This window comes from Meleagris gallopavo, chromosome 20 (genome assembly GCF_905368555.1).
Source record: "Meleagris gallopavo chromosome 20, MGAL_WU_HG_1.1, whole genome shotgun sequence".
Lineage (NCBI taxonomy): Eukaryota > Metazoa > Chordata > Aves > Galliformes > Phasianidae > Meleagris > Meleagris gallopavo.
This window is the reverse complement of record NC_139423.1, coordinates 5,501,415-5,517,540: the sequence shown is the minus strand read 5'-3', so window position 1 is coordinate 5,517,540 and position 16,126 is coordinate 5,501,415. Positions and strand designations below refer to the sequence as shown.

Here is a 16,126-nt window from a genome sequence, read left to right as displayed (position 1 = left end):
TTCTTTGCTTTCCAAAATCCTCTTAGGATGTTAATGAAAATATATTTATAAAACCAAACCCGACAATGCTATATCAACAGTAGGGAAAAATTCCAACACATTCAGCATTATTTTCCATAGTGAAATGGAAGAGACCTAACAAAAACAAATCCCAAAATAAGCAAAAGCCAACTTCTACAAGCAGTTCAGACAATTTTATATCACCTTACGATTGTGCCTGCAATTATCTGTGTGTACCTCTCTTAATAATTTTAAATTGCTCGACTAATTGTGCTCACAAACCACAGAGCCATACATGCGACTACACAAATTTATCTATAATTACGTCTCGGTTTAATTATTTATTTAAGACAAAACCAAACCCAGAGCTCTGGGTAAGGCCATCTTTAAAAAAAAAATAAAATAACAGGGCTCAGTTTTTAAGTTTTAGCCCAAAGGTGCCAAAATATTGCAGAGAAAGCCAGATTCACAAACCTGTGATAGGAACGAACTGTTCTTCTCTAGGCAACAGACACTGCTATGCCAACCATGTTCAGTGCAGCACTGCACGTAAGTAGTATCACAGGGGACTTGGAAGAGGACTCTTAAATGCAAGTCACCAAAAAAATCAGTTCTGCTTTACTTCCAGAAAGAATTGGGGCCTGAAGACCAGGCAGGGGCTGTTCTGACACTGACAGAAATGGTTTTGAACAAAACAAGTTTGATAACAATTTAAAATGAAAAACGTGAGGGGGAACAGGAGAGAACACAGGGTGTGAAGGGGAACAAAGGGGCATTTTAAGCCCCTCAGCACATGAAGCAGTACTCTCCCCAGTAAAGATGCAGTCAGGGAGATCTGATGGCCCTCCCCCAGAGCACGTAGGACCAAAAGAGGAACTAAGCTGGGAACATTAACGTGACGTTGAAGCATTTGCACAGAGCAAACATGCCTTCATCTCACAGATGCATGAAAAGGAGGGCAGTCCAGCTTGCCAGTACCTGAATGGGGATTTCATATTCACAGAATTGCAGAAGCCAGCTTGCACACAAGTGAAATAAGCAAATGAGGAGATACGCTGGTCCTCAGATAATACAGCATCCTTTTGAAGCGCCTCAAGAGTAATTCTAAATTCCAAAGCAACTGGATGAAACAAATGGGAAAATAAAGGCACGTTGCTGAAAACCAGAGAAAGCAGCCATGCTGAGAAGTACTCACACTGTCCACTGCGAGAATTTTGGCCCAGATGAAGACAAGAAGCGGTCTCAGCTCACGAGCTGAACTTTGAAGCAGCTTCAGCACATACGGGAAAATGCCAACAGACAGCGCCTGGGGAGCCAGAGAGAAGAGCAAATGCTCAGAGACATCTCAGCCTTATGGCACTGCTCTGCACTGGGGCAGCGCTGCCCGCTTTGCGGAGATGGAGCATATCTTAATGGCACAGACGAAAAACCTGGTAGAATGCAATTTCATACATTTCTAGTAAAGAAGGGATCCCTCTATTGCTCATTTTAATCGTGGATGTCACCAGATATTTTCAGACTCATTTGGCCCGGTGAGACTCAGAGTTAATCTAGCACTCGCTCTTCTTGTTACAGCCTGTGCTATTTTATGCTTCACGATACGCTGTGCTCTTCTCAGATGGGGCCATTTGCTTTCACAAGTAAACATATTGCAAAAGCTCAATAATTACAGCCTTCCCACTGGAAATTAACTAGGCCTCTCGCTTACACAGACTTTTTACCAAGCCTTTTGCTCACAGGAGCTCACGCAACTCGTTAAAACTCTGAGAACACCTCCGTGACTGCAGATCCCTTCCCAAAGGGCAACGGGAGGGAAGCACGAGGAGGAGGAGGAGATGTGCCAGTGCTGGAGGCTCAGGGGGCTCCCTGGGCTGCAGCAGGGCATCACACAGCAGTGGAGTTGTTGCAGTTCATGAGGAGCAGAACAGCTGCAGCAGAGGTCATTGTGGACGCCCTGCACCATGTGCTGACCCTCATGGAAGTTTCTAATCTAGAAAGCTTAAGATCATACTTTCCTCGTGCTGCTGTGGGCTAAGCTGTCTGTGGTGCAGGAAGGAGCCTTGTCTGAGATGAAAATGGGAGGGAAAGAAAGCCAACAAGAAGCCCCATCCTGGAGGTATCCCACTGCCAGCTGCTGGTTTGTCTTCGTCGCTGTTATCAACAAACAGATCCATTTACAAGAGTGCTTTAAACTGCTCCTCTGCTACGCTCTTACCTATCACCTGCACCATGCAAGCCAATTCCCAAAACACAGAAGGCAGCTGCCTCCTTTCAGAAGAGCTCATACAACCCAGAGACCAAATAGATAAAGGAAGAGAAAAAACGATGCAGCCAGTAAGCTGAGGAGAGCAGAGGATGACGAACATATGGGCTTTTTGTCGTTATTTATTTTACATGCCAACCTCCTTATTTGTCCTGGATGCTGCCTTCTGTTTTGTAGCTTCCATTATACTACACTGAACTTTGTCTAAATAACTCCTCTTCATAATAGCACAAATGAAAAGCTGTTCGGCCTTCTTGATTAATACAAACCACTTTTCTTTTAGAGATGCTTGCTCCATTCCATTTGCATGACTACAAAAAACACCAGCCATTTGTCAAATCTGTGGAGTATCTTCCACATCTTCCTTCCGTAAATCATCATTTGTATTTATCACCTAGACTGAGAGTCTAACTGACTTTCACAAGACAAAATGCAGCACAAACACACCAAGCTAACTGCCCAGGGCCCCAGGTCCAGAAATCTTCCCAGCAGATCCAGAGCTCGCAGCCGATGCACCTGGCTCAGCAGAACCTGCAGAGGAAAGGGACAACAGTTACTACCAGGGAACAAAGCTCCTTGTGACTGCAGAGCAAATGCAGGAGGACCTCACATAACTTAGAAGAACACTGATCTGAATGGAAAAAGCTGAAAGACAAACCCTGGCTGCTGAGAACCTTCACTCTACTGAACAGCGTCACCAGTGGGGCACTGCCCCCCAGCAGCACTCTCTTCCATGAAGTTTTGCAGACACTTGCAAATCTTTCCCTCAGAATGCAGTTAACCTGAGGCTCCAAGTGGTGCTCCAGTTCCCTCCCTGTTAATATTTCTCTCAAGTGCAATGGTTCCTACGCAGCTCAGCTCTGCTAGGTGGAAGCAGCCACTGTGGATTTCAGACAGTCTCGTCTTACTGCCTTTCCTCAGAAAAGTAGAAATAGGATTGTATCTGCAGGAAGGATTCGAAGGTGAGCAAAAGGAGCAGCCTGCCAGTACACAAAACTGCTCAGAAGCAGAAAAAGAGGCTTTGCTTCCTCAGCAAATCAATATAAGAGACTTAAGAGGGAAGCAAAAGGTCACATTAGTCATTAATAAAAATCTCATTAAAATGGAGTCTGACAACGATAATGAGGTGATAGTTTACTGGCTTATACCTACCCTGGTGTGAAATATTAACAGTCAGACTTTCAGTTCTTAATCTCCTTAACAGATGTAAGATATTGGAATGCAACATTTAATCCTCAGTTTAAATTGAGCACCATCCCTCAGCATGGATCTCAGGGAAGGCGACTCGTTGATTTAGCTCCCCACTTCCATCCCCTTCTCAATGTTTCTTTCCACAATGCATATGCAAATTACATTATTTTTCATGTTTAATACAGAATAACAACTGAATTACTTGGCGTAAACCTCACACCATGGACAACTGACACCAGATACTGAAGTTGTGCAGAAGTCCAGAGGAAAACAACAGTTACATGGGAGGGTGTATTAATCCCTCTCATTGTTTCGTGTCTGAATATCCTTGCTCAGATCCCAAGACAGGTCATAACAGAAAGCATTTTGGTCATCCTGCCCTACTTGGCACCACTGGGCAGAGCTGAAACAACAGAAAGGAGCATGTTAGGTGCAGGGTGCTTACAGACACGGGGCAGAGAGATTTGGCACTGCTTCCATTATCCGACCTTCAGAATAAATGGATGTGATTGAAAAGGATTTCCAGGTGAAGATACAAAATCACATCTCGACTGCACTGACTTCCCACAAGACTCTTTAACCAACCCAAATTCTGTCTTATTTCAAAGGCTCTGTTTCATTATTCTCAGAAACAAAAAAGCCAGCACTGACTCTCAGGTTTTTGTCTTTACACTTCCCAGTCTGATTTGAACAATAAGCTGAGGCCACAACTGACACAAACACTGGAGACCTGGATGAAGATGTGGGGACTCTATGCACAATTTACAAATTTGGAGTGAAATTAAGTTGCTATGCTGTGCCACTGTGTGCTCAGGGCTGCATCACATCCCTCCCTGATTAGGAATTCCCTAACAAACACAGAGGGAAGAAGAGGACTGCAGCAGCAGCTCTCCAGGGCTTGCAGTGGGCATAGCCTTGGCCACGTGCACCAGCACCCCATGGCAGGAGGCACCTCCACCAGGATCTGCAGCTGCTAACTTCTGCCCTTGATCATTTCTCTGTCCCTGCACCAGGAGGCCACCTGTGTCCCAGCACAGCACAAATCTGAAATGCAATTTGGAACTTTTTGAAGTCAATGAACCAATGAGCCATGTACAAAGAGTGGTTTCCCTGTCCATCACAATGCCAAGCTTTGCATGGCTGGCACTGCGCCCCTGGCACTCAAACGCCATCTTCCTCTGGTGGCACATCTAAAAATGGGAAAACAGAATCAACCTCAGGCTGCAGCAGCATGGCATAAGTGCTCCCAGGGGCTCAAAGTAAAAAGACACTCAACAAGAGGTGTGAAACAATACCTCTCCTCTCTTAAGCAGTCACTCTGCTTCAAAGCATCTCAAAGCCTCTTAACAAGTCATCTTATTCCACTCTACAACTACATATACCTTAATTGAAAGAATAATTACATTGTCCTCGCTCATTTTTGCTCCAGGAAGGAAAGCAGATTCCTTTGCCAGATGACCTCTCAATTCCACTGCAAGGTTAAGCTGCTGCAGAGCCCTCCGGTGCCAAATAATCCACTGGAAAGCAGCAAAGTTGGTGCTGGAACAGAAGCCTGCCTTCTCCTATTGCAGTGACCAAGATAAACCTTACATTTGTTTATCCAGCTGATCTCTCAAGACTTGGAAGGCTCAGGGAAATTAAGATTCAGTCTCACAATGATTGATGGTGCTGTCAGTCACAGAACAAGCTGGCAGCTAACAGGGAAGGCAAGTCTTCTCACATTTAGTGAAAGAAATCACAGGTCTCTGGATAAGTGATTGGAATCGTATTTCTTTAAACAGGAAGACTTTAAATTTTGTTGCGTGATAGAGAAGAGATCACAGCAATCTCAGTAAGGGTTTGTATTTCTGTCAATGCAAACAGGTGGAGAGGGGAGGGCAAGAACAGATGAACAACTGCCATATTTCTCCTGGATAAAAGGTGACTTGAAATGAGGTGTTGTTTCCTCTGGATTTACTTCTCCTTACTAAAAATGAGTTTTGTCTCATCTAAGCAAATGTCTACCAGAACCCTATGTTCCTTCCAGGCACGGTCTTCGGAGACTTGTTTCTATGTTCTTGCAACAAAATTTCAGCATCCCATTAAAGGCAACACTTTCCAGGCTGTACCAGCAGCACAGAAAATCTATTTCCAAACTATTTACACTGCAGTAATGTTCATTTTGTGAAAGCAGGCAGAAGATAAAGTCTCTGCCTGAAATGGCTGGGATATAAGAGGAGAAAACAACAAAGATGTGCTACTCTGCAAAAACAAGTCTTGCTACTTCAGAGCAGAACACGAGGCAGCACAGCCCGATACTGCTGGAGCCACAAACAGCCTATGGCAAGTTGTGCTCAACAGAAAGGGAAGGCATGGGGGAAGAAAAGCACCTTGTCCTCATCTGCACAGATCTAGCAGGCATGTCATCAGCCCCCATTAATCCTGGAGGAGCTCAGGTATTTCTGTACCCAGGGCTGCTCACCTGCAGGACGATGGGCAGCTGCTCCGGGGGGTTGCGGTTCTCCACACCCATCGTCAGCCACACCTGGAATGCAGTCAGCTGCTCTGCGAAGAAGGGGCTGTGCTGTTGGAACAGGAATACAGATGGCATGTTTGACTCTAAAATGAGTAAAGCAACTAGATTTAGCATCTGTGGGCTCACACGCGGTGTATCGGTTGTAAAAACAGTAATTGGCAGATGTTTGGTTGGTTTGCTTTTTAATGTAGAGTTTTTTTTTTCCCCAGAGACTGATCAGATGCAGTTCCCTTTAAATATACTGGCATTTAACTAATGTGTTTGAAAAAGAAGGAAAAAAGCTGAGAAACTGGAAAAGATATCACAAAAGCTCTTGGGGAAATCTGGCTAATCCCTTCCACATGAGAAGCAGCCACGGCAGAATTGCCTTCATCTGCTCTGCAGAGGCAGTTTTCACCCCCGTGGCACAACATTGCTGCCTCTGCCCAGCACAGTGAACTCAGTCACAGTACTTTGTGTAGGCGAACAAAGAACGGAAAGTTTACTTACAGTACTGAATCCACTAATTTAATTAGTGATAATCCACCAGTAGAGATCCCCTGGCAGTGTGGGTACACGAGCACAGCAGCAGCACGCAGAACTGCAGCATTCAGTACACTTCAACACTGCCCTCCTGAAGTTCATCAGGTGGGATGAGCTCCCAGCATCACCTAATACCTCTCAGCTGGGCTTTGGTGCTTAGACATTAGTGTGAAAAGCATCATGAAAAAGCCTGTAACATTAGCTTGTGCTACTGCTAGACATGCAGGAGGAAAGAAAATACCGCAGGTTTTGGGAAGCACGATGCAACTATATGGCTTTGCTTTGGTGAGGCAGGTTCACTGGCTGATGAAATAAAAAGAGTACTTGGGGAGATGTGACACTGAACTACCAGGAGGCTGCTTGGGTGCATCCAACACCTCTGCTCTCCTAACAGCAATGGTGAGTGGTCAATAATGTGACAGAGTCCCCAGAGCTCACGGTGTGCTCTTGGACAGCCCTGGGGCTCAGCAACATCCCTGGCCAGGGCAGCATCCCCAGTGCTGGAGGAAATCTTCCTTTTGCACAGAGTTGTGTGAGAGAACACTGACCCCATCCACAAACCCAGATGGAAACAAAGCTGAGGGGTGACGACAGGGAGGAGGTGGGATCAGGAACTCATGCCCACTCCGAGCTGCCAGGAGCCCATTCCCCACATTAGTCTGCAGGCTCGGCTCTAGCAAATTATTATATTTTGCAGGTCTGAGTAGCAAAGAACAGCTAGGCAATAAGCAGAAGCCAGGAGCACGTGGTTTATAATGTGCTGCTGAAACAAACCAGCCCTGAAGAGATTACCAGCTGCTTCATCCAGGCCAGGCAGCCCAGGCACCCAGCCTGCAGTGGTGGCAGGGATGGAGGGAGGGCTGGCAGCAGGTGATGCTGTGACTCACCTGGCAGCCCTGTTATGAAATGGTGGTCTGACCTCAGGAACATAAATGCTCTCCCCACCCCACGCCACCACTGTTGCCCAGATTACTGCTGCCCCGCAGCTGCCAACCTCTGCTGATAAACACCGCTTTCAGCTGGCATAAATCAAGAGGTGTGAGGGCGAAACTTTGATTAGAACACAAGGAACAGATCAAAGATGTGCAATTGCCTGTCTTCTCCAAGCATTTGTCACAGTGTAAAGCTGAGCCCTTCCACTTCCTCCTAAACTAATAGCCAGGTTTCCTACTATTTCTCTAGGTGTCTGATGGAGACCTTCAACAGGTCATCTCCCTGCAGAACAGGCACAGATGTACACAGTATTAACCAGGCAGGACATGTGCTGATCCTTTGAGTCAAGTATTTGCCTCCTTCCATCCCTGAATACACATAAATTTGGTACATTTCAACTCACGTGACCGTGGGTGTACAGCTGGTATCCAAGTCTAACATAAAGGTACCCAACTGATATTGTCAGATACCTGATATAAAACTGAACAGGCTTGCAGAGTTGTATTTATGTACATTTTAAAATACAGCACATTGAGTGAGTGAAAAAAGAGGTGAGAGAATTAAAGGGCGTCTTTATCAACCCCCATCCTTGTGGAAGTTAATGGCTGTCCTCCTGTACTCAGGTCTTTGGAGACCATCTGCAATCACTGCCAGAAAGCCTTTTTGAAGTTTGATATCATAAATATAATACAAGAACGTCGGAGTAAAATTGGTTCCATTCCAGTTGCATTTACAAGGCTGTAAAGGTACCCCCCACACTCCCCAGCTGCTCTGTGAGCAGGGGGCAATGCAGACGTTGCTCTCCTCTTGCTGGGCTCTGGGCTTTCTGTTTCCCAATGACATCCCACACTTCTGCCCAATCAGCCACACTAGAAGTGCTGGTTGCGAAGAAAAGCACAAAGCAGATGTCTGTTTTTCTTTTTATGCTTGTTTCAGTGGAAATAGTCATTTAATTTAAGAACACCTTTTCAAAAAGTAGAAAATGTACGGCTGTGGCAGATTTTTTTTTCCAATTTTGAACCAACTCAACCACAATAGCATTCCAGAAAACTCTGAAACCTCACTCCTATCTACATGGAGATGGCAGCTGTTTACAGAATCTATCTGGGTACACTTCCAGCAGCGAATTCGTGTTCGAAGATAGGATGCTTGCTGCTTGCTATAATTAGATCTGAATATTCCAAATCCACATATATTTCTCTAAGTGAGGTGAATCTGGATTTACAGTTTTCAAAAAGAAAAAATAAACCATTACATTCAAGATTCGATAAGAAAAAGTGACGTGCTGAGCTGAAGTTTCAAATAATGGGTTAAACAAGGAGACGTTTCGATATATGATGTGACTTACCCTAAATGCAGTTCCTTCCTCTATAATTGTAGGTAATTGGGAAAGGCAAATATCAACAGCAAGGTCCCACGCTTGCCTACAGAAAGAGGTGAAAGAGGAAAGAGAAGTTATCAGCAGTTATTCATAAGCAACGTCATACAAGAATATGGATAAAGCAGTGCTGTCAGACCAGCTGCACAACACTCAGTGCTCCCTCTTCCTAACTGTTTTTACACTTATCCACTAGGCTATAGAATAGCTGAAGTATGGTGATCTGTAATACTAACAGCACATAAACCACGTGCAGTGGCAAGGGAGGCTGTTCTGGTAGATGCAGTGCAAATGAAATTGGTATCAATCTGCTTCCAAATGCTCACAATCAAACTGAAAGATAAGCAAGCTAAAATAAAAGCATTTTATCTCCAGAGTTCCTGAAACTCCTCTAAAAACGTGAAAGAGGTACGAACTACCCAAGAAACCATTATCCTTACTCTTTACATAGACATTGCAGGCACTTTTCATTTTAGCATATGGATTTATGCACTCTGAAAGGCTAGTGAGTTAAACCACCACCCTATGGGTTTCTTAAACAAAAGAAACTAATTTACTCTCCAGACACATTAGCTCTTTAATGACTTGTGGCCATCATGTGCTACCATCAATAGGCTAAGCAATTTTTCTTCTCCTAGGAACACTTGCAGACAGAAGGCCATAGGTGATAATCAATACGGCGTATTTTAGTTACCTGCTCTAATAAGTTCTTAAATCACCTCGCCTAGAGTCAGACAAAGCCTCCCATTAGAACAACCAGCAAGCAAAATCCATCCCATTGGATTCACTGGCAGCTACTCTCAACTAAAACCAATCTCTCCAATTAAATGGAAAGATAAACCACAGGGATCCTGCATTTTTCCATGGGCTCAAGAGCTGCAGCTTGTTTTAGTTGTCCCAGACCTTGTCCCTCTGCTTCACAGCATTCACCTTCCACTTGAAGTATGCTGCCAATATAATTAAGAGATAATCAAGAGATAATCAAAGCACAGGCAACAAATGCTTCCCACATGCTCAATAAAGACCCATGCTGGAGACAAAATGTTTGTGTGGAGCTGATGAGAGATATTTATTCGTGGAGGAGGAAAAGTCAATTAGTCCAATTATAAAGATAATCTCGCTACAAGCAAAGGATGAACATTTCTGACTTGGAGGTGCTTGGAGGAACGGGGTCAGACTTCAAATTCTGTCAGACTTCAGAAAACGCCAATAAATACTGCCTTCGAGAGGAGTTTTATGAGGTGGGAGGAAAATGGTTTTGGCTGCCTATAAAAGAATCCTGCACAGGTCATTATACTGCAGGGGCACAGAACTAAGATGCTGAGCTCCACAAAGTCATTTTAGGTAAGAAGAACTAATACTGCTATAAAAATGTCTGGAGCAGCCCTGCAGGGTCAATTCCCAAAGGTTTTAAATGTTATCAGAAAGAACAACCCAAAATTTAAAAAGCGATTTAAGTAGATTAAAACAAAATCTCTTTTTACGCTTCAAAAAACAAGCCATTAAAAATCAATGCAGCCACATAGCTAACGTTACTCAATCTTTTAAGAGAGTGTAACCAGCAATATAAAATCTTGTTACTGCTCATCACAGTCTAGAGAGCTACTGATTAACATCAAGTGCGTTAAGGGATTCTCATCGATTCAACTACTTGAGATGATGCTCCAGCCTTTCCCAAGTAGCCCAACATGTTGTTTCTGCTTCATTTCTGTAAGAAACGAGACAGCAAACCTGCCCACCCACCCAGACACACCAAGAAACAACAGTTTTGCCTGAAGTAAACATCACGCTACTCCCAGCTACTACAAGAGCAGCTACACGTCGCTTGCTAGACTTTGGGCTGCATAATTCATGAATGAGATGTCACATAGCTAACTCATGGCATGGGCAAAATAAAGAACTGCTTTAAATAGGCACTGCAGTAATTAAGAGTCAAAAATCAGCCACGAAAGAATGGTAAAGGACTGATGCCACTGACAATGAGAAGAGAAACAGGAGGGGAAAAAATATTTGGTAGAGACATCACGAAAATAATGGCTGTTGGCGATGGGTAGGAAGTGATTGACTGTTTCAATATGCCAAAGGGAACCAGAAAGGTGGGCAGTTTGTAGATATGCTCCCTGAACTAATATTACGCTTTAGCACACAAACAGGAGATAAATTAAGGAGCAGCAGGGGAACAGGGATGGGTGCCACTGCATCCTACAAGTGATTTATGAGAGCCAGCCCAGAAGATCACTGCCTCTCCTCCTTCTTCATGGAGATTACTGTTTGCAAAGTGCTATGGAAGATTTGTTATCCCAGCATCAGCTACAGGAGCCTGGCAACACCTCAGCACTGTCCCTTCCTCCCCCCCCACTGCATTCTCCCCATCACCCTGCAGCCCCAACTTAGCAAGGTGACACCACGATGCAGCCAATGGCTCTGACCAACTGAAATATCGCCGTGTTCCAGCTTCACCACTCTGCTAAACAGCACCAAGGATTGTGAATAATGAGGATTTTACACTCTGCTGTCCTAATTGCTCTGTACATAAAGCATGAGACTGTATATCGCAGTTACATTAGAAGCCACCATACATGTAACAGAAGGTATGATACACACCAGTGATATGTCAAAAATCACATTATAAAGCCTAACAGGATTTTCAGCTTGTTTTCTCCAAACCCAGCTGTTTATTTCTATGTCCCTGTATCACTACTACTAAAAGCCCTGCACTTTACTCCTAACATGATCACATATAACCTCAAGAGCCCTCATCCCTACCTCTGTGTGCCAAACGTTTCCTGCAGGCTGAAGCCAGTGATGCAGGTGCTGTGAAGGTTCCATCTCACCTAGAGGAACCCAGCAGTACCAGCTTGGCAGAGGCATGAGGCAGAACAACATGGAGCTGCCAGCAGGCTGCCAGCACCAAAGCACACAACTCACAGCATGGCCACACATATCCTTGTTGGGGACTGAGCAAGTTTCACAGAACCACGTCTCAAAAGGGGCTCGAGCACTTTGTGGTTTCCTCCATGCTGTGCTGTGAAGCGGTCTTATGAAAGAAAGGATTCAAAGTTATTGATTTTGAGCTGTGTTGGGAGGGGAAAGGAGATGTTTTGGTTCCAAAACTGAGCAGAGCATGCTTGGATGCAGACACCTCCTGTGTATATTTTGGAATAAATGTATACTAAATTCTTTCTTAGTTGGAAGATTGACTCAACTGAAACAAAAAAAGGCAGCAATGTACTTTTGTTTTCTGAAATACAGATGAAGCAATGGAACCTGCCAACAGAAACAGCCTGTAAAGAAAACAAGCCAACAGTGCCCTGCGTCTCTATCTGCACTGATCAATCCCTTCAACAAGGTACTCAACAGACAAGGTGCCAGCCATCATCCCAGGACAGGATACAACATCTCAGAATATATGAAAACTAAGAACGAAGAGACGTTACTCTTCCATTATACACAATAAAAACTCAGCAGGGAAAGAGCTCCCTTGAACTCAATCAGTAACACTCCCCTCCCATTATAAAAATACTCATATGTTTCAGCTCCAATTCTCTTCAGCCCTTCAGCACAAAGTTCCCATTTGTGTGCTAATGGAACTCCACCTCTGCCCGCTCCTAACACCAATCTCACTGCAGTAGGACTGTTTAAACTTTTAATATTCTAATGCTAATTCACCCAGCTGCCTTCACTTTGTTTCCCCCAAGGTGCCGCAAAGTTTGGACTTTTGCACAAAGCAGGGAAGGCTGAGCGTGCCAGCTCTGCTCAGCAATGGTTTTATTGTGCAAACCCATGAAACATTCAGCACTGGAAGCCTACAGTAATACCCCAACAACATAAATGAAACATGGTTACAGAGATGTGCTTTAGTTCTTCACCCACACGCACCACCTCAGCTGGCAGAGCACAAAGGCAGATTTTCTTACATTCCACTCAGGCTGAGTCAGTGCCTAATGCTTTTAATTCTCATGTCACATTTTTTAATAAAGTAATATTGATGTCTTCTAGCATTCTGTCTTTTTCTGGGAATGGCTCGTATTATATTGCACCACAGATAATATTAGTGATAAATGACATTTCTTGCTGGGACACTCATACCAAGGAGCAGCTACAGAGAAGCCGAAGCCGCCTGCAGTGTAGGGCTCAGGCATCAAGGCTACTGCTCAGAGCTTGGACTTCTGGAACTGTTGAATATTTCAGTCTGTATCAAATACGTTGGATAAGATTTCTGTGTTTGTCTTTTCTGCAAGTACGACTCAACAACATATTCTGTTCAAGTGCATGTACGCATCTCAGCCCAAGCTCACCTGCTCAGCAATGGCACCGTGCACTCCCTGAGCCTGCATCAGAGGAAGCCAGCTGGGCAGCTGCTCAGACAGCTATTTTTTAAAGCAATATTTATTGCTACGAATATTTGGTACAACTCTGAAAGCCTGCTTTCTTCTGCCACCGTGTTCCCCTACTCCAACCACAGCTTAGCTGCTTTGCTCTTATATTTCTCCCTGTTAAACTATCTGCAGTCCACGAATGGGTCTGGGAGATGTTAACACAGATTGCAAACAAAAAATCTGGTTATGGCAACAGCGTAATCTGAATTAAACTCATCCTTCAAATGCCAAACGGCTCCAAATACCTTTCAAACAATCACTTTCCTCCTCCTGAGATGCTAAGAGCTCCGTGTACCTAAATAGAGACTCATTTCTCTGAGAAATCAGGGTGCAGATTGCACCTGCCCTGCACCGCTGCCACAAAGACTGCTGTTCCTCTCCACCTGTAATTGGGTTGCTGTATTATGACTTCCTTTTCAGCTGGAATTCCACACGTATTTTATTTGCAGTACATTATGACTCTCTTTCAACTACAATTTCATGCCTGCTTTATAGACTATTGCAATATTTCCATTATGGGCAAATCATAGTTCTTCCATGGTGTAATTAAGGTACTTCATTTTTAATCTATGTCCCAGGTTAGGAAATATTTCTAAATACATTACTGGCTCTTTTCGAAGGCCATGAATATAACTTGCTGCCAACAGCAGTAATGTATAAACTGTAACCCATCAAAACAGAGATCAAGATGCTGACAGAGCACCAGGCCCCTGTTCGTACCGCACAATAGACAAAACAACTCTCCAAGCTGAACAGCTCAGCCAGTTAATCAACATATATTAATATTAATACGTGTATTATAACAGTGCCTACAGCAGCCAGGGACCTGCAGCACAAGGCACTGCACAGATCCCAACAGCACGTGCCTGGGAGGGTTTACACCTAATGCAGGTAAAACACAGCATGCCAGTGAAAGGAAGAAGGGCTCTAAGGAGCTGCAGGGCGCTGGGGCTTTCTGCTCCCCTCCCCCTGACTGTGAGGGTTTCCCAGAGAGAAGGAGCTGCAGGGCACACAGAGCACCCCGGGTACACTCACTGCTGCTGCTGAGATCAGGGTGCCGCATGCAATTCAGCAGGGTCTGTGCGTGCCTTACTACTTCAGCAAAATGCTGCTGTCAACTTTCGCCTTTTCTGCAAAAGATGGTGCAAAATGTAATACTAAGGCAAAAGCACTTTGCCTCTCCAGTCAGCCTTCTGCTGGGATACAAATCATGTCCGCATGTAGATCCCATTTTACTTTGCTTCCCAGCTCTGAATCTGAAGAACGGCTCACATCAGTAACAGCAGATATACGTGGCAGTCCTCTCTGGACACTATGAATGGACAGCAAAGTCCAGGGGATAAAGCAAGAGAGAATATATGCACATTTGTACTGGAGAAGTTAAACATCACACCACACTGAGGCCACAAGCAACAAAGCCAAACCTGAGCCAGGAACGCGTACTTGGTGCACACAGGATCATCATTCCATGGGAACAGAGGAAGGTACAAAGCATTAACACAAGCAACACCCAGAAAGCACAGAAGAGAGGAAGAAGAGGACGAGGAGTGGGGAAATCCCAAAGTTTGAGGTCAGATCCTTGAAGAACACCGACAGACACACTGCCTCTATTCACGTTCACCATCAGCAGAAGCTGCTGCATCATCCACGCAGTCTCCACCACTTATCAGCACAGATTATCAAATCACGCCAAAGTTTCAGTTCTTTTCAGCACCCATTTAGCAGCTCTCCATGCCTTCAGCCAACTGATCTAAATAAAATGAGTTTGGAGGATCTGGAATCCAGTAGAAAAGCACTGAATGAAAAGTGATAGGTAAGCGCAGGCGATTATTTTTAGAAAGTATTTAAGCAAGGCCTAAATTAGTTTCTAAATCTGTCATTACTGAAAGTTCATAATAAAGAACTGAGCCACCTCTGACAAAAGTGGAAATTTCCCCTTTGGTAGATTTGATGCAAACTGCACCTTTTTTAGGACACTGTAGCAAAACGTGTCCAGGGATCCGCTCCGCTCACTCACTTTCAACTTTGCGGGTGTTTGGGATTCAGAGGGAGAAAAGCCTCTTCCTAAGGAATTCCTTCTTTTGGTAAACCCTAAAAAGCAGCAACAATGCAACTATCCTGTGGTATGGTCTGAAGGACTTCACAACAGTATTTTTAGTCCCATTTTGCAGAAGAACACAAGAGAAGAAAGCCTTTCTAGAATTCACCATTGGACCAAGCAGGTCTGTGACAGACAGAACAGGATCCCGGACTTCTGAGTTTCACTCCTGTGGTTCAGCACACAATGATAAGAGCACTCCCCATATTTCCAAACAACTGAAGTAATTTTCCTCCAAAGTTGTTAATTCAGAGCACTTAAGAACGCTGCCACGTACAGACAATACACTCAAGCAAGGCTGCCAACCTGCTAAAGTTCCATCCAAAGTCTGTCCCATCACCTCCACGCTTTCCAATCCTGAAAGCAACTTCATTCAACCAGCAACTGCCAACTCCTTGCCTGCACCTCACGAAGCTGCTGGGGCTCTCTGTGACCCGATCTCCATTTCTTAGAGGAAACATTCGATGTGATTTGAACTTACTGATGCTGCTATCAGGTTAGCACTGATCGTTATCGCCTCATACCACCACTACATTTATTTTCCTCTATGTTTTAATGAAGAAAAACTTACCAAAGGAATCTGAAAATACAGGCTAATTAAGCCCACTCAGTCACCTTTACCTGCCGTTCCATCAGCCTTTTAGCAAGTCACACAGCTATCTTTTTCTCCTAAAAGAATTGCATTAGCTTGACTACACTGGCTTGTACTTAGCCAAATTTTACACTGCTCTAGAATCAAAGCAAGCATTTTTATTGTTATTGTTAACATTATTTGTATTGCTGTTCTTCATGGAATGCTTGTTCGATAGTCAAAACCACATTTAAGAGGCTTTACATAACTGTGCCA

The 16,126-nt window shown here is 44.3% G+C and overlaps 1 protein-coding gene across 7 annotated transcripts in view; it reads right to left on the bottom strand.

Annotated features, from left to right (window-relative positions):
• RPTOR (regulatory associated protein of MTOR complex 1) overlaps nt 1–16,126 on the bottom strand; it is a 118,565-nt gene that overhangs the window by 49,341 nt on the left and 53,098 nt on the right. For all 7 annotated transcript variants that reach the window (XM_085239785.1, XM_085239784.1, XM_085239787.1 and 4 more), the window contains 4 exons: nt 8,773–8,848; nt 5,916–6,017; nt 2,711–2,794; nt 1,196–1,306 (listed from right to left, as the gene is read on the bottom strand). In XM_085239785.1, coding sequence (XP_085095911.1) covers nt 1,196–1,306; nt 2,711–2,794; nt 5,916–6,017; nt 8,773–8,848 — 373 coding nt within the window. The remainder of the gene's footprint in view (nt 1–1,195; nt 1,307–2,710; nt 2,795–5,915; nt 6,018–8,772; nt 8,849–16,126) is intronic.